Genomic DNA, 24,665 nt, shown 5'->3' on the forward strand with positions numbered 1-24,665 from the left:
TGAGAGCAGTTATCAGGTCAAACCAACAGGTGTTGTAGTGATGGAAGCGGTCAAGAGAAGTGGTTCAGATAGAAGTGATTGTACCCGACCTAAAAAGCCTCTGCATGTTTCTAATAAGCTCCACGAGCAGAAACGTGCTCAAACTAGGATCAATATTGGAGATATCACACTAACTAACCAGGACTAACTGGGCCTGAGCACGGTTACCTCTTGGAATAACGTTGTACTACAAGACGTGCATGGCTTTATGTTATCATGAAGCATGCTTACTTAAAAAAAAAGGGACGGGTGGTGGAGTATGCGTCTGCCCATCAGAGAACAACACATAGAACATGACAGCTGCATTTCTGACTTTGTGGCTTCTTTTGAGTCATTTTAGTCAGATACAGACTCGATAATGGAGGCTGTCCATGTTGTGCACCTGTTGTGCTTGTGCATGAACTGTACAGTGAAAAAGCACGCAATGATGCTTAAGGCCTGCCCTCAGCTCCACCTCTTTGTTTGTTCATTGATCGATCGTCTATGTTTTTACAGTCTATGGTTCCTACACATACCTGTCCAATAAGGAGACATTTTCCAATTCTGATGGTCTAACTTGGTGTAGGTTCCAGTGGTCACATTACATTCTGACTCATGAAGTGAAAAAGAAAATCATTATCTGTGTGTCCATCCATCTGCAGATCGTTAGCGTGCATGTATCCCAGACTCAGTGTTTAGGAGACGTACTATTCAAGCGAGTAGGGTGTCGGGCGCATAATAAAATGATGATAATCATTTCCAGTGAATAACTCAAGTGAGAATCGCAGCTTGTCTTTTGTCGCTTTGCAGTGCGTGGTTTGTCAAATGCTTTTCAATTACAGCCTTTAACTTGAGGCACCATCACATCCCCATGAAGTGAATTTAATGGAGTTTTGTGCAATTGTTTGTTATGTGAGACAGGTCGGAACGTAGAGAGAAAAGAGAGAGAGAAAGAGAGAGAGAAAGAGAGAGAGAAAGAGAGAGAGAGAAAGGAGGCTCAAAACTCAAATGAACTCTGGGCGATAACGCGACACGAGCGGCTGAGCAGGGGAGTAGCTGTGGGCTTGGATGTAGTCACTTTCTGTCCCTGGTATTTGACTAAACATGTGTATTGTACGATATGGGGGGGGGGTTACACTCCTAGGTGTGCGCCTGAAGCTCAAAGCACGGGGGCTGGCTTCTGATTTGGCAGCATTCAGAGGCCTGATTTCTGTCTCTAACACCCTCAATCAGTCTGTCCTGCCCCACTTTCCTCTCCCTGGTACACAGCCTCCTCTCTATCCTCCTCTAAAGCTCCTGGATCCAGCAGCACAGGTGCAGGACTGCGGGGCCGCCCCCCACAGGCGCAGGATGCTGACACAGGAGAGGCGAGCCGGCACACATGCAGAATTACAATGCCTCCATTTCTCACACAGACATAATCCCCATGTTTTATTTGTCCCCTTGTAATTCTTTTTATATCTTGAGCTTATGTTCTTTGGCATCCATTCAATCCCTGCCTCGGGACACGGGGCTCTACCAGGCCCATATGTGTGCCTTGCTCCAGTTAACGCATATTAGTTCCTTTGTAACTGTGACTAAACTGGCACGTCTCAGCTGGGAGATGTGCCGGCTTTGACTGACAGCCCATGTCTGGATCCTGTACTTTGAGTCTCACGCAGACTTGTCAAACACGGGCTCTGTCAAAGCAGCCCTCACTCTGCTGTCAGCCTCAGAGAGCAGGCGGAGAGCTGCAGACGGTTCTCACCTCTGACCACACGTCTGTGAGGCCGTTTTTTACAAATACACTCCTTGAAAAAGTCATGAAAATGTCTAGCACCAGAGGCCCGGGGGTCTCAGGAGGCATGAGGTAAAAAAAAAAGATGCTGCAGAAAAAAGACTTCCATGGATGCATGCCTTAATTAAAGTCATTGCACTTTAATCAGCTTTGACTTTCTGTGATAAATGGTATATATATATTTACTGGCCTCCATGAGTAATTAGAGACCGCCAATAGAGACTGTTGTCCTTTTACTTTACATTTTTCTACACTATTGAACTGATACTTTTACTGAAATCTAAGATCTAAGATTCCTCCTCCCACACACTACAGACACTGCACTTCCCCCCAGGTGGTCTCCACGGTAACAGAGGCAAATACTGAACCGCAAACATATATTTGGCTGTGAGCCCTAATCAATACAGTTACTGAAGATTTTTTCACACATGCACTCGTTTCAGTTAGAACATTTCAGGACAGACTGCCTCTGAAATCTTCCTGAGTTGCCTGCACACATGCACCTCACAGCTGAAAACTGGAGGGGGCGGTGTCTCAGGAGGCAGGGCATAAAAACGACGACGAGGAAGTGGCGGACCATGCAACAAGAGTTTGACACCAAAAAACATAATGAAGCAGGTTCAATGTGTGCACAGAGATCACACCTGTGACGCGTACATTTGATCAACGGTCGTGCAGGATAAAATTGCATCACCCTTGTCTGCATGCTGGCAGGGGATTATCCTGGATATTTCCTGCTCCGTTCTCACATCAGCTCACTCCGACTGTACGAAAAAAAAAATACCTGTGGGTGGGCAGAAAAATATCAGGTAAATTCAGACGGAAAAATTCATCTGTTTGAGTTCATATGTGCAGCTCAGCCGGATCATTTCGAGAGTTTTGGAGTGTTAAAACCACCATGAGCTGATTTACACTCATTTTGTGTGTGTGTGTGTTTGTGTGTGTGTGTGTGTGTGTGTGTGTGTGTGTGTGTGTGTGTGTGTGTGTGTGTGTCTGTGTGCAGAGAATGAATGTTATCTCACACACATTCAAAGCTGAGTCTCTGAAGCATGTTTCTGGCATGTTCCCTTTTTTTTCTGTGGAAGGAAATCCTCTGAGAGAAACTAAGTGCAACATTTCTCATGCCTGCGTTCTGGCGAGATTGCCTGCGAGAGAAAAAGAGGAGGCAGACTTGTATACCCTGATCAGATCAGTCACTAAAATTACATCCAGAAAGCTTTTCCAATAACAGCTTGATATTAGGACTTCAGCGCCGCGTTGATGTATGTTGTCGGCGGAGAAAATCTGTTAAGTCGGTGCCATGTGATGCCAACAGTCTTAAATATTGTTTTCACAACTGTGCAAGCTAATTACCTTTAATTTTTCATCTTTGCTCCGAGGGTTGTGAGAGACTGTGATTAGTGATTCATTACTTCTCATTACCTGGCCTGTCAAACTGTTTCCTTTACTTATTCAGGCTGATTAGCCGTACATGGCCCGCCTCCCCCAACGAGGCTGAGAGAGAGACCTCAAACACGGTCTGCAGCTAAGCACCTGAAGACAGGGAGGATGGTGAGGATAACAACGAGGGCAGGGGCATGAAGAAAGAGAAAACACGGCCAAATAAGATGACAGAGAGAATTTTTACGATGGGAGGAGAGTAAAAGCGCTAAGAGCCAATTAGCATTCTTCTAGAGTCATATTCTTCAAATCCATTAAAAAAGACGTAATCTCAATGTAAAGAGGTTAAATAAACCCCGCCCCGACCATCTTGGACATGACATGTCTGGCTTTTCTCCAGAGGAAGGTTATTTATAGGTGTCAGAGGATGAGGATTGATTTACTGCAGGTAGACAGGATGTCATTCTCATAAAAAGGTCAAGGTCAGACAACGCTCAGGTGGATAAAACAGACATTTTGCTTATGTGTATTTTATTCTCCTGTCAGGCCAATCCGTCTGTGAAGGCATGACGGAGCTCGATAGCATGCAAACTTCTTTTTGAGATCAGACGATGGCACGAGGAGTTCAAACAACACCGGGGACGGTGCAAAGACACAGGGTGCTACTCTAAAAGATGAGGCCTAAAACAGCGGCAGAAATCTGAAATATGACATTGACTTTGGTAGTGAGACGTTAACTAAAACATTCATCACCATTAGTCGTAATTAACAAACTTCCCCGCATTAATTAAGGGCCCTGCTTTAAAGGAAAGTGCGCTTAATTAGGAGGTTTGACAGGATGAGGCCCCAGGGATGATCCATATCCAGAGGGCTGGTGGAGGGCTACAAGTGACAGAGTTTCCACAAAGCTGCGAGTATTCCTGAGCATTTCTTCCTCTTTTCAAAGAAACTCCGCGTCCTGACCTTGATCCAGTCACGGGATGGTCTGGTCCGGCCTGATCTGGCTTGGCACAGGCTCTGAAAACCTATTGACAGGTATGACAGGCCTCTGATTAGCCAGTCAGCTGCAGGCACCTGTCAGGTAGAGAGATGAAGGGTGAGTGGGCAGAGGAGGAAAAAAAAGAGAGGAGAGGAAAGATTGGTGACAGTGGCATTTTAGCGCCGGCGGCTTTTCACTACGCGTACACGTGCACGAGTCTGTTTGGCGAGTCGGCTGCGCATGCCCTCAAAAATGAACGCGACGCGGACGCATGATGCAGTATGCGCATGACCAGTAGGGGCAGTGATGAGTCGACGCAGCAGCAGGAGCAGCAATTGAAGAAAGTTTTGGAGACAAGCTCAGCGTTCAAATATCCACATCTGTACGACGTGCCACTGTCACTTCACAGCGACATACACGCCTGTCGAGTTCCATTTTAGAAGTCAACGTGGAAGGCTGCCAGTTGCCATGGTCACTTGTTCAACCCAAACACCGGGAATTTTACGTCTTTGCACAGAGTAAAAAAATTGGGAGAATCAGTGTGCAGACGGTTTCGGGTCGTGTTCTGTCAACCGCTCATCAGTCGCCTGAGCTGATATGATGTAACTGTTGGTTAATGATGATCAAAATTAACTTAATAGTGACCTCCTCGAGTGTCGCCATGTTTGTTTCATGCATCTCAGACATTCGGCTGCTGCAAAAGGCGCTGATCGCGTAGTGCGTAGTCAGGTATATATAGAATTCTGTTCATGACACAGCAGGTTGTGAACGTTAAAACAGCAGGTGTATCTCCGACTTTACACGAAAAAAAACAAGACGCTGCGATAGATAAAACCCACATGAATATCAGGTGTTTGTGAAGCACTCCATCACTAAAACCAGAGGGTTCGAGGATGACGAATGTTTGCCCAAAGAATCTGTGATTGGATCTGGGATTAAGGGGCTGCCGCGCCTCTGAGGGAAAACAGACAGGAGACGGACAGACAGCGAGAGGAAGAAAGAGGAGGAGATGGAAGGGGAAAGAGAGGGTGGCAGGGGGACAGTAAACGAATGTCAGACTGCCCAGGCAGGAGACAGAGTGGCAGAGTGGGTGGGCTTTGACAGACACATCTCACACAGGCTGACAGCTCCGTCAATAGCCCCAGGATGGCCGCTCTGATTGACAGCAAGCAGGTGGCGCATGAATGGAGTTGTCAGGCCGGCTGTCAGTCAAAGTCACATCACTGTGGCTACCAGGCCCCGGCTGAACAGGCACACAGCTGCCCAAGGTGATCTCTGGGTGTGCAGGCAGACTTTTGGCACGGGAGGCTCACGTCATGCTAAAACGACCGAGCATGGCAGCAGACGCATGCTACTGTATAGCTGCGTAGACCGGGGCCTGGCGTGCAGATACGGTTTGTGCATACATGAGTGTTTGCACTCAATTTACAAACATGAAAGCAAAAAAAAAAAAGGGATTTGAATGTACTATCAATGAATCTCTGCAGTTTTTCCATTTCCTCTGTTCCCCTTAATTGAGCATTGTTCCAGCACGAGGGCATGAAGCAGAGGAGTTAATGGGCAATAATTATATGTGAGAGAGCCTTTCTCCCTGGAGTGGAATCCAGAACAAATGGAAGCTCCGATGTGCAGCATTCTACTTCATTACATCTGCCGCGATTAAAGCCCGAACATCTGGCACCGCATCCTGACAGATAGACAAGACTCGTGGACTGGAAGGAAAAGGGAGTGATATTTACAAAAATGTAACACGGGGTGTTTACTGGATGACAGAACAAGAGCTGTGGGCAGGCGGGGCTCACTCTGATGGATGCATGTAAACACCGTGAGGGAAAAGGTTTGACCAAATGAACAGCAGCAGCACGGCCTCTCTTCACTTTCACATCACATGGACTTTATTATTATGATAGGCAGCGTCTTGGCTACAGATAAATACGCACTGAGGCTCTTCAAGTAAACACTGGAATGTACATCAAGGTTTTTTTTTTTTGTTTATCTTTTTAACAATCTCAATCATCCTAACCCCGTCGAGGTCAAGCTAAAACAATAATCGTAACTGTCTGTGTCTGCTGTTGCCATGACAACATCAAGTCCCGCAGAGTGATGTCATGCCAATCTGGTCTCTCCCCAGGTCTCTCCCCACCGCCGCCGTCGCCGCTCGATTATCTCCCGTGATGCTCGGAGGCAGTCTGGAGGGCCTCGGGGGCGCGTGCGAGCGGCGGAGGCGGCGGTCGGGGTAGAGGGAGTTGTCGAAGGGCTTACGGTGGACGCAGAGGACGTGGGTCTTCAGGTTTCCCTTCTGGGAGGCGCTGTAGGGGCAGTACCTGCACTGGAAGGGCTTCTGAGCTGGAGAACGAGAGGAGACAGAGAAGAAGAGAGACTTGATGAAGGTGCAGTCTGAAGGCTTTGAACACCAAGGCCTCGGTTTAATGTGGATCAGAAAGATCCAGGTTTGGAAATCCACTTTTCTGTATCAGGTATTCTAGCTTATTTGAGTCCCGTTTTTTTAATTTTTTTTACACATGCTACACACACACACACACACACACACAGGTGTTAATAACTGCAAAGCACTGCATAAGAAGAACGTTCACTTCTCTCAGAAATCTGGTTTTCTGAATCCTCAAAGAGACATTAATCCTCTCCGTGATAAAGATTTAATAAATGTATTTTAGCACTCGTCTAAAGTTGCTGTCTCTGGCTCTAAAAGTAAAAACTCCCTGAGTTGTTCCCGTTTAAGTTTCTGTTCATGAAAAGCTTTGTTAAAATCAGAGCAGAGTTATTTTAAGCTCTGAGGAAGACGTGCAACTTTTCACTTTCCCGGGATTTGAGACCAGATGTTCACAGGTGAGGAGTTACAGTTGAGCCTGAGAGGAAAACACACACACACACACACACACACACATACACACACATACACACACACACACTGCACATTCATGGGGAATCAAACAAGTTCCCTTTTTCTCCTTCATATGAAACATGAAAACTTTTACACTGATGTGGCCTCATTACAACATTTAACACTTTCTAACACTCCACCTTCAACAAACACTGCAACACTTCAGGCCTTCCTATAACAACGTGTCAGGCCTGAAAGTTCTCATTCATTGTAACACATTTCCTGCTCATAACACACACGCGCGCGCACACACACACACAGACAAATAAACACACACGCAAGTGCTGAGCTGAGGAATGACAGACGTCTGCAGCTGGGAGGCGAGGCATGCCAAAACTTCCTGCCTGTCCCGCTTCATAACTCCTCTACAAACACACACACACACACACAAAGGCACACATACACACACACACAGACACACAGCACAGACTGTACCTTTAAGAGACAAACACACACCGCTAATCATTTCCACAAGTTTATCTGACCTCAATAGGAATCATTATAACAACAAACCCTGAAGGTGTTCAAAGATCAAAACCGAATACGCTGTTTGACTCATTTACCTGTGTGTGTTTCTGTGTGTGTGTGTGTGTGTGTGTGTGTGTGTGTGTGTGTGTGTGTGTGTGTGTGTGTGTTTCTGTGTGTGTGTGTGTGTGTGTGTGTGTGTTTCTGTGTGTGTGTGTGTGTGTGTGTGTGTGTGTTTCTGTGTGTGTGTGTGTGTGTGTGTGTGTGTGTGTGTGTGTGTGTTTGTGTGTGTGTGTGTGTGTGTGCCCTCGCTCATTGCTGCTATTTCTGACATGTTACCTCATAATGACTGTCTCTTTCTTTCCCTCTGTCCGACACTTTGTGTGTTTGTCTGTGATTCATGCTTACAGTAAACCATTATGTGCTGATGTCATTCAACATCACTTCCCAAAAACTGAGGAGGGCTGTCTCTGCCTTAAACACCCCCCCCCCCCCCACACACACACACACACACACACACACACACACACACAACACACACACCTCCTTGTCTCTTCCTCTGTGTTTGCTCCTCATCAGAGTGGAGACAGCTGTAGGCAGCCGAACACTCGCTCTCACATCTACATAAAAAAGGTGTTTTTTGGGGGGAAAAGTGGGAAAATTCACAGAAGGTGTGAGCAATAAAAGGTAATGCTCCATCTGTCGCTGTATAATAACCTGATGGCCGTAAAGGACACACACACACACACACACACACACACACACACACACACACACACACACACACACACACACACACACACACACACACACACACCAGTCAAAGAGAGGCCTGGCACATCTGAGTATCATCAGGATGCCACGGAGTGTGTGTGTGTGTGTGTGTGTGAGAGGGAGAGACAGAGAGAGAGAGTCATCCTATCGAGGCAGCTTGGGGTGCATGGACTGTATGAAACATGTCTTGTTTGTCACAGTGCTCCAGAACAAAATATTTATTTGCATAACTATTATTATAATAATAATAATAATAATTCACATAAGACAGTGTGCAGGATTGGGACATATGATTTAATTATGATAGTCACTGAGGTCGCCACTGATATGCACAGTAACTTGAAACGTGTTGACCTCAGCGACCTAAGACGTTACCGCGCGCATGTTTCATATCGTCTCATTCATTCATCGTGCTGTTTTGTATCGTATCATATCATATCAGAACGTATTGTACCGTCACATATCGTACCATAGCCATTGCATCGTATGTAATATTGTATTTTATTTTTCACTGACTGCAGCTTTCTTTAAACCCAAACTGCCGTGCTTATTTAACACTCCCATCAGAGCAGGTTTCCGTCCCTCTGCTGAAATCCATGTAAACGCAGACGATGTAAACAATCCTGCAGCGTTCATAACGTCTGTTAATAAAAAGCCAAAAGGTCTCGTGTCAACATCAGACTCTTGTTGCCCTGCTTGTCCCCCCCCCAACCACCCCCCCCCCCCCCCCCCCCCCCCCCCCCCCCCCCCCCCCCCCCACCTCTTATCGCCTCCCCCCACCCCCACCCCCCTCTTTCTGCTGTTCTTTCTTCCCTCCCACCAGAGGAGAGGGGAGGTCCAGGAGAGGGCAACCTCCAAATAAGTTCCATTAATCACAAGCCAGAGTCTAATGTAACTAATATTTTACAATTAGAGGAGACAGCAGCGGGCTCCGAGCCATCCATCTCTTCACCACATGATCCTCCGTTCAGAGGCTGCACACACACACACACACACACACACACACACACACACACACACACACACACACACACACACACACACACACACACACACACACACACACACACACACACACACACACACACACACACGCACTTCTATACATGTACACATGCACGGATGCACGACTTCACAGGAATGGACAGGAAATGAGGAAATGAGAGGGCTGGGATTGTGTGGTGTTGAAGAATGAGTGATGACTGACTTTGGCTCCGAATAAAACTGACATTGGAGTTTATTAAAGGACAATTCTGTGATTTTTTAAAACTTTGTTATAAATCCATGGCTTTCATATTCACATTGATGTCATCACAGTAATCACTGAGAGAAGTGGGGACACATTAACGTCACTCAGACTGAAAAAGAAAAAACATAGAGAGAGAGAGGCTGAATACAAGCTAACGGGTTTTCTCAGAATTTCCCCTTAAATTTGAGACCAGATCCCGGTCAAGATCAAAGCTATTAGCCGTTAAGAGAGCTGAACTGTTCAGAGTATTGAGGAGGAGGAAATGGAAGAAAGATGGAGCTATAGGAAAATTCTCCACTGAATGACAGTGAGTTAGTTAAACGCTTGTTAGTTTTTACGTTAGCTAAACGTAATAAACCAGCGACCTAATTGACTCCAAGTCAACACAAACAGCAGCGTGGTCAGTGGTCATACGTTGCATAAAATTAACCCCTTGTTTGTCATTGCGGTGAAGTCAATAGACGTCGTCCAATGAGCATGAGAGTTCATATTTAGAGGTTTTCAGGAGCGATCTTTAGATCAGTCAAACAAAGGACCTGACCTAAGCTAGAACTCTGTAGCTCCTAGAAAGTTTATTCTGCATAATTGTGAATAAGGGGCGTGGTCAGATACGCTTAATGTCTAGTGTTGTAGTACTCGAAAGTGGTCTTGGGCTCAAGACCACTTTTTTAAGGTCCCGTTTCGGAATTGAAAGCATTTTTATTAGAGCTGGGAACCTTTGGGTGTCTCACGATTCAATTCAGAATCGATTTTCTAATCAAAACCATTCTGGATTTAAAGTCTATTTATGAATTAATTCATACTTCTGCCCCATTTGTCATTCTACTGAGTTGAAGAGCTAGCCTTAGCACTTAGCAGGGAGTGACTAGCCCCCCCCCCCCCCCAAACAAAAAAAATCTATTTGATTTTTTTGGGACATTTTCTGCCTTCATTGGAGAGACAGGACAGTGAACAGATATTGAAATCAGAGAGAGAGAGTAAGAGAGAGAGTGAGGAATTACATGCAGGAAAGGAGACACAGGTTGGATTTGAACCTGGGCTGCCCACTTGGAGAACTATAGCCTCCATACATGGGGCGCGCGCACTAACCACTGCACCACCAGCACCCCAGAATATCTTTTTTTTTTTTTTACATAAATCTATATTTTTCCCCACCTCTAATTTTTATATCAAGACCACCAGTGAGAGTTCTGAATCGGTCTCGGAGCCCTCTGGTCTCAGGTACAGCAGGTCTTGGTCTCAGTTGCTGTGGTCTTGACCACTACACTATTAATGACTCATAAAAAGGGAACTTACGAAGAAAAGTCGAGGAACAGGAGGGCTTCTTGGAACTATAATAGTATAAAAAAGACGGTTCTCTTACGAAGAGGTTGAGGACAACAGACATCTTTAGGTCATGCCCATTTAATAAAAGGCATTTTAACCGTTCTTATAAAGACGAGTGCATCAGCCTTTTCCATTTCTTTTTCAAAAGTTTAATTTATGTTGAAAAATGTTTTCATTTAGAAAAGAAACTCTCTTCTTCAGTCTAATGTGAGTGTTTATACATCATCCTGCAGCTTTCTGTCACGGAAGAAACATTCAAAGATTTTCGTTTCCTCAAAAAGAACAATCCTCTGCTGCTTCTTCTTAGAGGAAGCATCAACATGAGGTCGTCATCAAGAACAACACTATGATATCCGTTCATAACCTCAGTATCAGCTGATTTCAGAACAGCTGGTGTTCGGCTTGGTGGGGACTGTCGTTTGTTTTCGACTCGTTGAAGTGGAGAAACGACTCGTCACATTAAGTCACAGAGTCATCCACAACAGGCCCATGACCCTGCCCCCCAGCCCCCCCGCCCCCTTAAGAAGGCTGACAACAGCATCCATTACACCTTTTTTTTTTACTTTTTTAACTTTAAATATAACGACAGCCCACCCCTCAGCAACTCAAAAACAAAAAAAACAACGTGCAGTATTTACATTTTTTAAAAAGTGCAATTATAAAATTTGAAAAAAAGAAAAGATCTGTGTGCGATAATCGATGTGAAAAGCTCGCAGGACAATAAGCGTTTTATTTTATTTATTGCACAGTGTCTCCTTCAAGAGTTTAACAAATGTGTACAGTTTATATTTCTTGCATACTAATTACAATTTTAATATTTTCCTACTTTCTTCTATTTTTACTTTTTGGGAGAGCTGACTCCTGGAGAAATGCACAAAAATGCCAAAGCACCTGTGCAAATGTTTGAATTCCCTTATCAGTCGATGCACTGCTGTTCACGAGCTTTTGCACCAAACACGTCGAGACTAATTCCTTGAATTTGATTTAAAAAGGGTTTTAAGAATATGTGATGCAAAGTGACCCTTAAAGAGGTTGTTTGTTATTTCTGTGTTGAAAATTCTTAACTGAAGAATAAACAATGAAAACAATATCCTGCCCGACTCTGAGTGTATTTGCAAAGCTTGTGCACATATATGTTTGCACCTGCATTCATGTATTCCTCTGTGTGTGTGTGTGTGTGTGTGTGTGTGTGTGTGTGTGTGTGTGTGTGTGTGTGTGTGTGTGTGTGTGTGTGTGTGTGTCACAGGCTGAGATAATGACCATGATGACAGTGGCGGGGCCGGCGGGGGCCAGAGGAGCTGAATGGTGACGGATGACACAGGCCTGAGCTCTGATGGCACACAGACAGTGAGTGATGACTGCACATCCTTCCCTCAGCTCCACCCTTCATTATCTCTACAGGGAGAAGCTCGGCACAAAGGCAGGCCGCGCTGCCCTCTCGCTGCCCTCAAACGACATCTGCTCATAGAGACGGCCGCACTATCCGCTCCTCTTTCACCTCGCTGTCGCTCCATCTATCTCCATCTATGGTGATCTCCTTCTCGCTCCTTTTCTCTCTCCTTTCTCTCCCTGTCTCCCTCTCTGCGGAGGGTACACAGAGGTCAAACAATGAGATAATGACTCAGCCCTTTCAACCTTTCCAATCACAGCCTTTTCTTTCTCTCCGTGCTCTGTTCATTCTTAATCCTTTCTTTATCAATCTTCTCATATTCACTCTTTCTCATGCGTCGAGGCGGCCTGATCTGATGTCACAGAAGAGACACAAGGAGGTTTATGCATCTTCATTTAAAGTTATAAACTCTAAATATCAAGATGTCACATGCATGAAAAAAAGGTGTCCTAATTGTGCCTGTGAAATATGAAAGACTTAAAAACCAGCAGCAGAAATATCAAGAAGCTTTTCCGCAGCTCATCAGTTATAAGTGGTAAACGTTGCCATCTAGTGGTTGAGTGGGAGCAGTGCAGGGATGAGAGTGTGTGTTTAAAACACAGGGGAGGGCTCAGTGAGACTAATGAGCATGCAGACAGGTTCAACCAGAGGTCACCATCTGGCCAATTACCACTGCTGGCACATTGGAGCCGACCTGAACTGTCATCACAAACACATCACTCCATGTCCAAACTGCCCGGCAATATGTCAGTGTGCCACTCGACGTGCCGTACAGTACTGAGAGGACGGGGCAACAGGAGACAGCCCCATGACAAAGCCACCTGGTCAGCTCTGCAGACAGGACAGGCTGCCGGGCCACCTGCTTCGCTCAGTTTTGGAGGACACTCGATGGACTCTCAATGTCAGCCACTCGTCTCAGTGTCGAGTTTGACTGACAGGTGTTTATTCTGTCTGTGACATCTCCTGCCCCAGGGAGACAACAAAAGTCATGGAGGATGGAAAAAAAAAACAGAGGGATGCTTGAAATGACTCTGAGCAGCAAACCTGTTTGGGTTTAATGATCGTGTGTTTTTTGTCCTGTGAAGACCAAACTGAGTATGTCTGCTAAAAGACAAAACAAAGACTTTATTTTGAGATTTTTGGGGGGCAAATGGTAACTAAATTTGAGCTTGCCTTGTATAGAGTCTTTCTAATCTTCTGACTACACAAAATGCTTTTCCTCCGCAGGTCACACCTACACATTCACACACTGATGGTAGAGGCTGCTGTGTAAAGAGTCCATCAGTAGGTACTCATCCATTCATACACATTCATAAGCTGCAGATGAAGCAGCAGGAGCAACTTGGGGTTAAGTGTCTTACTCAAGGACACTTCATCATGTGGCTGCAGGAGCTGGGGATTGAACCCCTGACCTTCAGGTTGAGAGCTAACTCTGCCACTGAGCCACAGCCTCCTCTGGGATGAGTTGACAAATGGTTGCTTGTGTTGTTTTACTTCTGGGGACCCAAGCAAGAACACACAGTGGGCCCCTCCAACCATCGTTTATCTCTGTGATGTTATAAATAATTTCACATCTATGGGGACCTTATTGACAAACTTTAGTTTTCTCAGGAATATTGCGACACTTAGAAGTGCAACAGCAGTGAGTACAGTCTTATGAGGTCCCCTCGGGGAGGTTTCCTACTGACTGTCAATGCAAAATGTGAACATTTTGAGCCACTGCTGTGCTTTAAAATTAAAGCCCCCTACTCGCCTACAGGCCCCAAGTAGTTGCCATGCCTTGCCTCTGATTCTAAAGCTCTGTTTCCGGTTTGGTTCAGTCCAGTCCGGACTGATCAGAACCCTGATCTTGCTTGTATTTCACCAGCCAACCACATCCTTCCTTGGTAAGCGCGTTGTAAGCCGGTTGGTCATATCCGTGTCGTATACTGGATAGTGGAGTTTATTAAAGGACAATTCTGTGATTTTTAAAAACTTTGTTATAAGTCCATGGCTTTCATATTCACATTATCACAGTAATCACTGAGAGAAGTGGGAACACATTAACGTCACTCAGACTGAAGAAGAACAAAGAGCAATAATGGACTTCTTGCCGCGTGCCTGTTCCATGGGACGGAGCTACGCGCTGACATTAGCAGAAAACAAAAACAGCCTTGAATTTACTCTCCCTTAATCAACGTGATGTTTGAACATGGCGGGTCTCGTGTTTGTCCTTTATCGCCCCTGATGCACGGTAAGTGACACTTCTTTGAACCAATCAGCAGACTGCACTGCGTCTGTTATCAGCCCTTAAGGTCGGATTGGTACGCTTGGCAGCCCCATGGCAGGGTAGCAAAACAGTAGGATGCTACGGCTCTGTTATTTTGGTGACATTCCAGGCTTTTGGCAATAAACGTGTAGCTTAACAAAACAAACTAAACTGAACCGGACCGCTCGGTGTAAACGAGTCCTATGTGTCCTGTAGAAGTGTATCAACACAGGGTACGTGTGTCTGTCCACATCTTTAAAATCTAAACTGCTCCACCAAATCAAAATCTCAAAGATTGAAGACCGACCACTTCAGAGACTCTATGAAGCAGCCTCTGGTTAAAACATGTTTAAGCTGGCTAACCACTTTCAGCGGTCACCTCTGACATTAAAGATGGAGCTGAATCCCAGATCACAAGTCTGTTGAAGGCCTCTGAATATTCTACAAGTTGTGTGAAACGTTCGTATCTTTGTGTCTTTAATTTTTATGTTGTTAATAATTCAATCAGTGAGGCAAAGATCAGACCGCTGTGGAACAAGAGTTGCAGAATTATAATTTTTTTCTTCGAGGTTTCATAATGTTTGAATGATGCCAATTGTTTGTAGATTTTTTTAAGGAATTCAAAGCACGAGTTTTTGCTCAAGACAAGTCAAAACCAACACAGCTTTTCAAAATTCTTCCAAACAATCGAAGAATTTTGAAATCTAAATCTCATCTAAATCTCCGCTTCTGAATGTAACTCTTTCATTCCAGCCACATTTTGTGCAGTCAAAGTAAGAAAGGCGCGTGCACGGTGTGGGGCGGCCGTGACAGGAAGTAGAGTGTTTTTTTTGGCGCATTGTAACAACCATCTGTACGATCACACAGAAAACTACATCTTGCCGTTGGAATCATAAAGAAAAGGGAACAGATGTTAATCCCTAATGGAGTTGACAGGCACTCTCCTGTCTCTCACATGCACATATTGAGTTTCTGAATAAGAAGGGGATCAGAGGGAAGGTGTATCATGTTGCACTCATAATACATGCATATCAAAGACCCCAGCTGTTGGATTCGCTCTCCTGAGAGACAGCATTATTAAATCTGCACTCAGCAAGCATATCACACCAGCACAAGGGCTTAAGCCACTCCATCAGTGGGCTCCATCAGCTCGGCGATTTGTAACCTATCACACAAGGAGATTATATCATCCTTGAAAGTGTGGGGGTAATCAGTGACACACACCTGTGTCTTCCTTAGCTCTTATTTGAGATCACAGATACGATGTGGAAAAAGAAGCTAAAGTGCTATAAGTAAGAAGGAAGTGTTTGTAATTTCCAGGATTCATTCACACACTCACACTCTCTCTCTTCACACCTCCGCTGTCAGGGCTGAGAGGCTGACAAAAAAACTTTTTTTTGGGATGTCGTGCGCAGCGGGATGTCGGCGCCCTCGTGGCTGACAGCATCACACGAGCTCAAAAATAAAGCAGTATGTTCACTAATTATCATCATGTTGTATGTCTGTCTGCTGTTGTCGGTCACATTTTAAGTCACAGAGGATCTAAGAAAAGATAACATACAGAAACAGGAGTGACTGATGTTTGTCCACTAGGTGGCAGAAGATATCTTTACATCAGTCGCAGCCCTGCATTCACTTCATAAGAGTGGTTTTCTGATACCACAGGAGTCATAGTCACCAAATTTAAGGTCATTTCTTCTTTTTAATCATCAAAAAATTATTAACAAACTCCTGCAAACTGCCACGGTATGAGTGAAATCTGGACAGATTCACTTCCTCTGCTCTGTTTCTGTTTGTAAGAGACATAAATGTAACTTTTGCATCTTTATAAGACGGCAAAAAGACTTGAGATACGTCCATTTTTCTCCAACCTGTGTGTTTAAATGAACCCCAGCTGCTCTCTCTTTGTCTTGTTGCAGCTTTACAGTGAAAATAATAATAAAGATCAGTCGTTTTAGATATTATTGATCATTGAAATAACAGAGAATCTACCTTTTTTAAACACCACATTTTGACAACCCTGATTTAACAAACATGATCCGTACTGTGATGCTCACCCGATGCTCCGTCTCTCTCCATGTCCCCTCCTCCGTTCACGCTGGCATTGTGCGACCCGCTCAGGCTCCCCTGAGGTCTGAGGAAGGAGAGGAGGCCGCCCTGCTGCTGGAGCTGATCCACCTGTCCTGGAGTCAGGCTCTCCAGGGACGAGATCGGAGATTCAGACGCAGCTTGGCTCCAAGCGCTCGGTTCTTCAAGCTCCTGGAAATCAGCGCTGGCCTGTGCCGACTCCTCCGGTGTGAGAACGCTGTTTTTCAGCATCTTCCACTTGGCAGCCTCGTCTATTTCACCCTCCCTCCCTGGCTCAGGTTTCTCAAATTCACCTTCAGAGTCGTGCACTGTGCAGCCTGTTTTCTGCGTGTTCATGTCTTCTTTTGTTCCCGGCACCAAAAGGTCACACTGGTATGAGGGTTTCACTCTGAGTTCAGCTACAGTGTTTGAGAAACTCTGCAGCCGGCGGGTCACAGAGGAGGAAGAGGAGAGTCCATTAGTGAAAACTCCAGACATCTGAACTGAATGAGACATGACAGACTCGGGCCTGACTGACAGATCTAAAGGCTCATACTGGGACTTCCTGGTTTGAGCAGAGATTTCTCCTCCTGCTTTGACTTTATCAGAGAGCTCAGCCTGCTTGTTGAGGAGCAGGGCGTTCTCACTCTCCAGACCATGATAGAGACCTGCAGCTGGGCTCCAGTCCTCCCTGGACCTTGGTCTGAGTTTGGGGTTGGGGCTGGAGCTGGAGCTGCTGCTGGGCGGCTGCAGAGGAGAGGAGAGGTCTCTGCTGGTCTGCCAGGGGGGGAAGTGGTAGCGATCCAGCTGGAAGCTAAGGGAGGCGGCCTGTGCAGCGGAGAAGTCAGCGGCGAGCGGACACCTGTAGACTTTCTCACCTAACAAAGACAAGAAGAATTAAATTAGGAAACTGTGTATACGAGGCATGGGGAGCATTTTGTAGTGAGAAATGTTTGTACCAACAACTGTTGTCTAAACATGAAAAATGCTGCAATCGTGCAGCAGGCTGAGTTGAATGATTTAAGCGCTGCCCTGCAGTAAATCAAGCTCGTAATCAGCTTTCAGCTCCAGTGATCCATCATGTTACAGTATGGACGCCATGCACCGCCGTGTGCAATAAATACACCCAAAGATGTTAACAGCAAACCAGATTCTTCCAGAAATAATAAACAGTGAACATTTAAAACAACCAGAACAAGGCAGATGTCGGCGACAAGAACCTCATTCCATCAAAACCAGTAAGTGGGTTTCGCAGTCAGAAATAACGAAGCCCAACATGTGAGCGGCTCTGATGAAGCGCTCCATGCACCCAGGCTGACTTTATTTCCGCTTCACACTTGAAAAATGGTGTGTTGGAACCATAATTCATAAAGTACAAAGTGTATTATGGCAAAGAGTGACAAAGTGTAATTTTCCTCCTGTTAGCCGGTGAGAAATATTGGCGTGCAGACGAGATGTGATCCCGCTCACTTCCACTTTTAATTAAAGGTGATTTAAATGTCCCTCTGTTTACCTTCACTTTAATCCTCACCGCCATCACAGGCATGTCTGCAGGGTTAAACACACTCCCTGTGAGCATTTGGAGTCAGTGATTGTCGCAGACCTCAGCCTTGCTCTGTCTTTAAACAGCCCAGCTGTTTCGCTGCCGTTCCAATTACAGTAAAAGTCATCCGCCGCCATTAAGCCACAAATATTGGCAGTTTATTGCCCAACACTCTCCTGGCATTTGAAGGTCAGGTCATACATTATACTGTGTCTTTTAGGGATGCGTCTGGGATAGGGAGATAAACCCACCACCATTAATTTAATTCTATGCATATTGATGCCTTATTGTTCTTCTTTAATGGACTCATATCTGAGTTACAGCAGCGATTCATCCCCGCCACAGAAATATCAATTTCATACACCTCAAGATCTGACCCTGAGCTCATCCTCGGAGGCTAATCTCAATCTGATGATCTCGGGTGTACTTTGTTTCAAACTTCATCAGAAGAAGAAGAAGAAGAAGAAGAAGAAGCACCTCTGGGAGAGAAATGGTCGTAAAAGGAGGGATGATTTTTAACATTTCAAACTCAGTGGAAACTCAGATCTTTCCGAGCGTCTTATAAATATCTCCGTATGTCATGATTTACTCGTCTATCGTTTGTTGGTTCCTCGTTGTGATTTCCTGTTTTATTCTTTTATTTATGTCCTCATGTTTCTCTGTTTGCTGTGTATTTTTCTCTTGATAATCCTGAGTTTAATTTTCATTGCGTTCTGTTTTATTTTGCAGTTCTGTCCCCTGCGTGTCATGTCGAGTCTTATGCTGCCTTCATGTGGTGTTGGACAAGACACAGGTGAAACTGATGAGGGCAATCAAAGAGAGAGAGGGAAACACGTAAAGGGAGAGAGTAACGCTCCGTACATGTGTGGTGGTGACTGTGTCTGCAGAGACTCTGTCCTCTGACTAGAATTTACTGTTCTGGTTTGTTTTGGTTGACTTGGGATGTTTCTGGGCGGAGCTGGTGTGTTTCCTCAAACGAGGGTGAACCTTGTGTTGTCTTTTACCCGTGGACGTGGAGTTGGCCTGCTTCCTGTTGGAGCAGGTGACAAACACCGGCGGTTAGCTTGTGCTAGCATGCGTTAGCTTGCAGCGTAGGTACAAGCAGTAAACATATGTGAGGGGGCGTGGCTTTTGAGGGAGTACTGAGGGAAATGCTACTATCAAAATCATGCTAGTTTTTAAAATGACCAACCCTACCATTAAAGTCAAATCTTTCCCTCCTGCATTTGCAGTTTTTCTTGGTTACTATGAGCGACTCTTTTTTGTCAGGTGAGTTTGCCTTGTGTTAAATTGAAAGAGATATTTTAACTAAAAATGAGACGAATACCCTTTTGCTGGGATTTGAGATTTTGCAGTGCAGAACCATAAAGTAACACCTGCATGTTAATTACACTTTGTTTCAACGGTTAATGGAAGGAGCACCTTTGTGAGAGGAACGCTCGTAACAGGAGGGATGAGTTTTACCATTTCACACGTACAAAACCATAAAATAACTCCGGCATGTGAATCCAATCGAGCTGAACCTCGTGAAGAAGAAGAAATCACTGCTGAATAAAGGCAAATGTGTTCCTTTGATGTGGAGACACCCTCCTGTTTGGACTGCGTGTGTGTGTGTGTGTGTGTGTGTGTGTGTGTGTGTGTGTGTGTGTGTGTGTGTGTGTGTGTGTGTGTGTGTGTGTGTGTGTGTGTGCGCGCACCTTCAGTCATATTTGTAACCTAAAGAGAGAGAGAGCGCTGTCGGCAGTGCACAGACCTTGGCATCGTTTCAGTACTGAACAAAGGTTACACATGAAGCTGTCAAATGTCTCTATCCAGAACCAAACAATCCGTTATTTTCATGATCGATAATATCCATAAGTACCAAACCTTTAGAAACAAAGCGACGTCTATTTCATGACACAGGCACGTAGGAGAGGATTCTGCGTATCATAAAGATGTTACGTTTAAGTCTTGAAAGAGAGCAGATGACTTTAAAGAGGACACATTATCCCCTGTCTCCAACTTTTCAAACAGTCCCCTGTGGTCTAAATGAAACATCTGTGCTGTGCTTTGGTCAAAATATAACATGAATCAAGCACCAGAGGAGGTTTGTGACCCTGTATAAACCAGCTCTCTCAGAACGCTCCGTTTTGGTGTGTGTGTCACTTTAAATTCAATGAGCCCCCCTGAGTTTTCCCAGTAGACATCACTCCTTCGCTAGCGAGAATAAAAATGGCAGACCCGCGCAAAAGTTTTGCTCTAGGCTGGGGGTGGAGTCTATGGGTGGAGATACCAGGGGAGGAGAGGGGACTTTTTGTATCAGAATCCCACTGTGACATCACAAGGAGAGCAAATTTGAAGCCGAGCCTTTTTCTCAGTGTTGTAAGACTTATGCAGACCACAAACAAAGGACTGGATCAGATGGGTTTATTTCATAATTTGAGGGTCTGTAGACACTCAGGTTAACCAAATATATGTTCAAAAACTCTGTGAAAGTGGATTTTTCATCATATGTCCCCCAACGCTGGCAGATCTCATTTCACTCGATTTTAAAAGACAAAAAACGTGAGACCATTGGACAGAGCCTGATGTGGCAAAAAACTAGTGCACAAAACCAAAGGCAATGTTTCGGTACCAAAGAAAAGTTCCCTTCTGTTTTTTGTGCACTTTAGACAACGTGCAGGAATTTGTCTGCAGCTCTTGGTGGTTAACAAAAAGAAATGACCAAATATTGAGCGCCTCTGACTTCTATTTTTGTATCTGTGATATCTAACAGGTAAAGAATCCACTCTAAAGATTCATCAGTCGCATCTCAGAGTCCGTCTTGGGAAGAATAAAGTAAGCAATCCTCTTTTTATTCAGGTCCAAGTCCCATCTGACTGTAGTGTTGTCTTGAGTCTGGGGCTCTTGCCTCGGCCAAATGTTGACAGTCATGACGCCATGCATCACTGGGCCATAAGATTTGTGGGTGTAGACGCCTTACTCATCACTGGGCCTTACTGGCTGAGTCTTCTTTTGAAAGCTCTTCTTGGTCCAGTTCCTTCTTGTTCAGACCTCCATAGAACCAGGAGCCACTATGCCTTGTGTTCCTGTGATGACTGTCTGTCCAAAATGTTTCAAAATGTAAACCCTGTGCTGTTGAAATGGTACGAGCCTTTTTAGAGATGTTGATGTTGTGGGCGGGTCCATTCAACTTAACTGCATCAGGACAGTGCAACCAACTGCAAGCCCTGTGATTGGACGGCTGGAAACAGTGTATTTCCTGCATTTACAACTTTTCCAGTATCGCTGCCCTCTGCTGACGGAAGAACGCCTCGAGCCGGTTTGTCACCTGCTGCTCAGTATTTATCAGCTGCAATTGCAACATGACACGCTCGGTGTCAGTCACCATGGTCCCCTTCACATCGATGAACCAAGGCAGATCTTTAAAGGGCCCTTTCACTGGGACTTTCAGGGGCCGGGCATGCAGGCAAATAAAGATAAAGACAGACTTCAGGAGTTTTCTTCAGTTCAGTAAAAATAGGAAATGACTCAACATCCTTGGAAACCTTGGACTTGTAGTTGAGTTGCCTTGTTATTGAAACAGGTTTAGATATCGCTGAACTGGTGTATCGTCTGGAATCATGACTACCCTATGTTCCTGTTGCGGTGTGCATGGGCGTGTGAGAGCGGGAAAGAGACTCCAACAGCGCCACACCCTCGTCTCCAGTAACAGACACACACACAAACCAAAAAAACTCCTAACATCTTAATGGAACTCCTTCAGACACGCTGTTTATCTCAATTATTGTGAGGCTTAAATGACGATGACATTAGCTCCAGAAGCAGAAAGCACACACGTCTGCCCTCATCTGTCAGCGTGGACCTTCCTGAAGCCAGTTTCCAGCCGACATGAGAGAGCAGTAAAACAACACAAAGACCCAACACTCTGCCTTTTTTCCCCCCCTCTGCTTTGGACGGGTGCCATCTTTGTGATTGCCTGGTTCATGCTAACTTAATCAGTTTAAGATTTACTTACAGTGCCGAGGCTGGCGCTCTGTGAGGGGGAGTCATTTTTAGAGCTCAGATTTATCAACCAAAACTCCAATTACTGCATCATTACAAACCCCGGCCTCTCTCACCTAACACAGAGCATCTAATGAAGTGATGCGTACGAGTTATCCGCCCTTATTGGATGTGCGAGGCGGAGGAAAGAGGTAAATAAATAAATAAATAAGGCTTCAAGTGAGCCGTGTGCCTGGAGAAAAAGCATGCAGCTGGGCTCGGACGAGTGATTCATTTCATATGGAAATAGGTTTTAAGATTTACACCCATACATCAGCGTCGGTGCAATCACAGTCTCACACACTCTGCTTACACAGGCTCTTATATTGTAGGTATCAAACTGTATATATAAGCTTTGTATGTTTGTCATAAAGCACCTGAAATGCAGAGATACATGGAGGCTGCTTTGGTTTAAGATGAAACAGAGTGGGAGAGAGAGAGAGACAGAGAGAGAGAGAGAGAGAGAGAGAGAGAGAGAGAGAGAGAGAGAGAGTCACACACAAGACTGGTGAGAAAAACAGGGGCACCAGATGTTCTTTGATGTTTATAATAGCATATATTATTAATATTAATTAGACCACATAGTCAATGACGCATTTGGGACGTTTCCAAGTCAATTAAGCCAAATGGCATTCAGGAGACGGCGGAACAATATTTCAAGGCAGGTGTTCAGAACTCCCTGGGTAAATCTTTTTATCTGCATGCTAGGAAAACAAGCATTTTGAGCTTAATTTGAGCCTCATATCTGCAATAATAATTAAAAAGAGGATTAAAAGACAGAAGTGAGAGGGAGACGGAAAAGCCAACAGGTAATCAGTGCAGACTCTGATCTCTGAGAAGGAGCGGAATCTGTTCACCGTGTTCGATAAGGACCTGTTTATTGAAAAGATGCTTTTACTGTCAGCACAGAAAGAGAGTAATGTAACAGGAAGAGCCGAGTGTAAAGTGATACTCTGAGCAGGAGCTGCTTTCTCCGTGTTTCTGGGTAAACCTCGGCTCGTGTTTCCACTCGTCACGTCGTTCCTCTCTGAGCTGAGACGCTTTACAGTAAGAGACGTGTAGAATGAGGAACAAAGGAGCAAACACATGCAGGGACAACATCATTACATGGTGTCTGCGCGCTGACCTTGAGGTTAAGAGTATTGAATGGGACTAATTAATAACTGTCAGAGCATTTTATGTTTGTTAGGCATGTTTTTAGTTTGAGCTGGGCCGATGTAGGTCAGAGGCCTGCAGCGTGCACCCTTCATTAGTTTAACATTTGAAGCAGAGTCGTTATTCTTAATCTCAGATCATAATTAAAGTCAAAGTGCATCTTCAAATCTCTCCTGATGACTGTCTTTCTGTTGAAATCAGAGCGTGGCTTCTCGTTCGAGATGCTGCATTTGGAGTTAGAAATCTAAACCCAGAAGGAAGTCGTCTCCGTCTCTGACAGCCGTGACTGTACTATATTTGCAATCCGTATTGAGAGCATCAATAACTTCATGACCACCATAGGCTGACTATGAATAATGCAGCCAGTAATTCTGGACTAATCAATGTTCCTCAAGCTGAACATCTGGCACTGCTAATTCTTCCCCAGCATCTCCGCTCTCCTGAATTAGAAAACACTCGCTCTCTCTCTCTCTCTCTCTGTCCCTCCTCGTCCGACCATCCAGACAGACAGACTTGATCAGTTACAGCCCCCCCTACCTCCGACAAAAACTTATCCCTGTTATTAAACCCTCATCAAGTGGTGCGTGTTCTCCATATGTGTAGGATTTACCTATCTGTCCCGCAGCAGACCTGTGTGTTGAGCCAGGGCCAGCAGCGTGTGATTGTGTTAATTAATCTGTCATTGTGAGCGCGGGGAGCAGCTGCAGAGGTCTCTGGGATATATTGTCAGAGCTAAACAATGCGGTGCTAAGCCCCCAGAGTGAGTCTACCATTACACAAGCCTAAGAACAGAGAGGAGAGGGGCGGGGGGGGAGGAGGGGGGCGAGGGAGCCTGCCGGATCCATCATTGACTAAAGCAATGACGCCTGACCTTTACAATGAATTAGTTTCCATGCTTAATATTGACTGAAATTAGAGTCTGATACTGAATGTAGCATCCCAGAAGTGTGTGTGCACTCAAATCCTCTGCTAGCCAGCGATCATAAATGTTTCTGGAAGTGACACCGTATGTTCTCGGCGATAGGGGAGAGCAGGGAAAGTAAAAACAATAGAGCGTCAGAACGTTTCTTAAAGAGCAAACCGGAGAGGGATTAGGCCCCAAAACTGCCAGAATTGACATGTAAATACGCCGATAGCAGAACGCGTGTACAATATGGAAACAAAGCATCTAATGAGATTAGACCTGATCCATTTATCTCGGCTACACGGCCAACATTTAAGAGGATGCTGGATGCAATCCCACCAGAGTGCATCAGACTTTTAGATGTACATAACAGCAGCATAATCACAGTCACGAGCTCTGAGGGAAGAGAACAAAAGTTTGGATTTATTCTTCTGCTTTTAACCAGCGCTGTTAAAGCAGTAATTC

General features: G+C 45.1%; 1 protein-coding gene across 4 annotated transcripts in view; it reads right to left on the reverse strand.

The window, feature by feature from the left end:
* Positions 1-230: 230 nt before the first annotated feature.
* LOC109988336 (zinc finger protein 536-like) overlaps positions 231-24,665 on the reverse strand; it is a 42,430-nt gene continuing 17,995 nt past the window's right edge. Inside the window, exons 3-5 of one of the 4 annotated variants that reach the window (XM_065956596.1) lie at positions 16,554-17,453; positions 6,417-6,500; positions 231-4,249 (exon numbers count right to left, since the gene is read on the reverse strand). In XM_065956596.1, coding sequence (XP_065812668.1) covers positions 4,236-4,249; positions 6,417-6,500; positions 16,554-17,453 — 998 coding nt within the window. In that variant the 3' untranslated portion in view covers positions 231-4,235. Of the gene's footprint in view, positions 4,250-6,026; positions 6,501-16,553; positions 17,454-24,665 lie in introns of those variants that run through there. The other 3 variants (XM_065956597.1, XM_065956595.1, XM_029278433.2) reach the window with 3 other exon arrangements.

Source organism: Labrus bergylta, chromosome 7 (assembly GCF_963930695.1).
Source record: "Labrus bergylta chromosome 7, fLabBer1.1, whole genome shotgun sequence".
NCBI classification, from domain to species: Eukaryota; Metazoa; Chordata; class Actinopteri; order Labriformes; family Labridae; genus Labrus; species Labrus bergylta.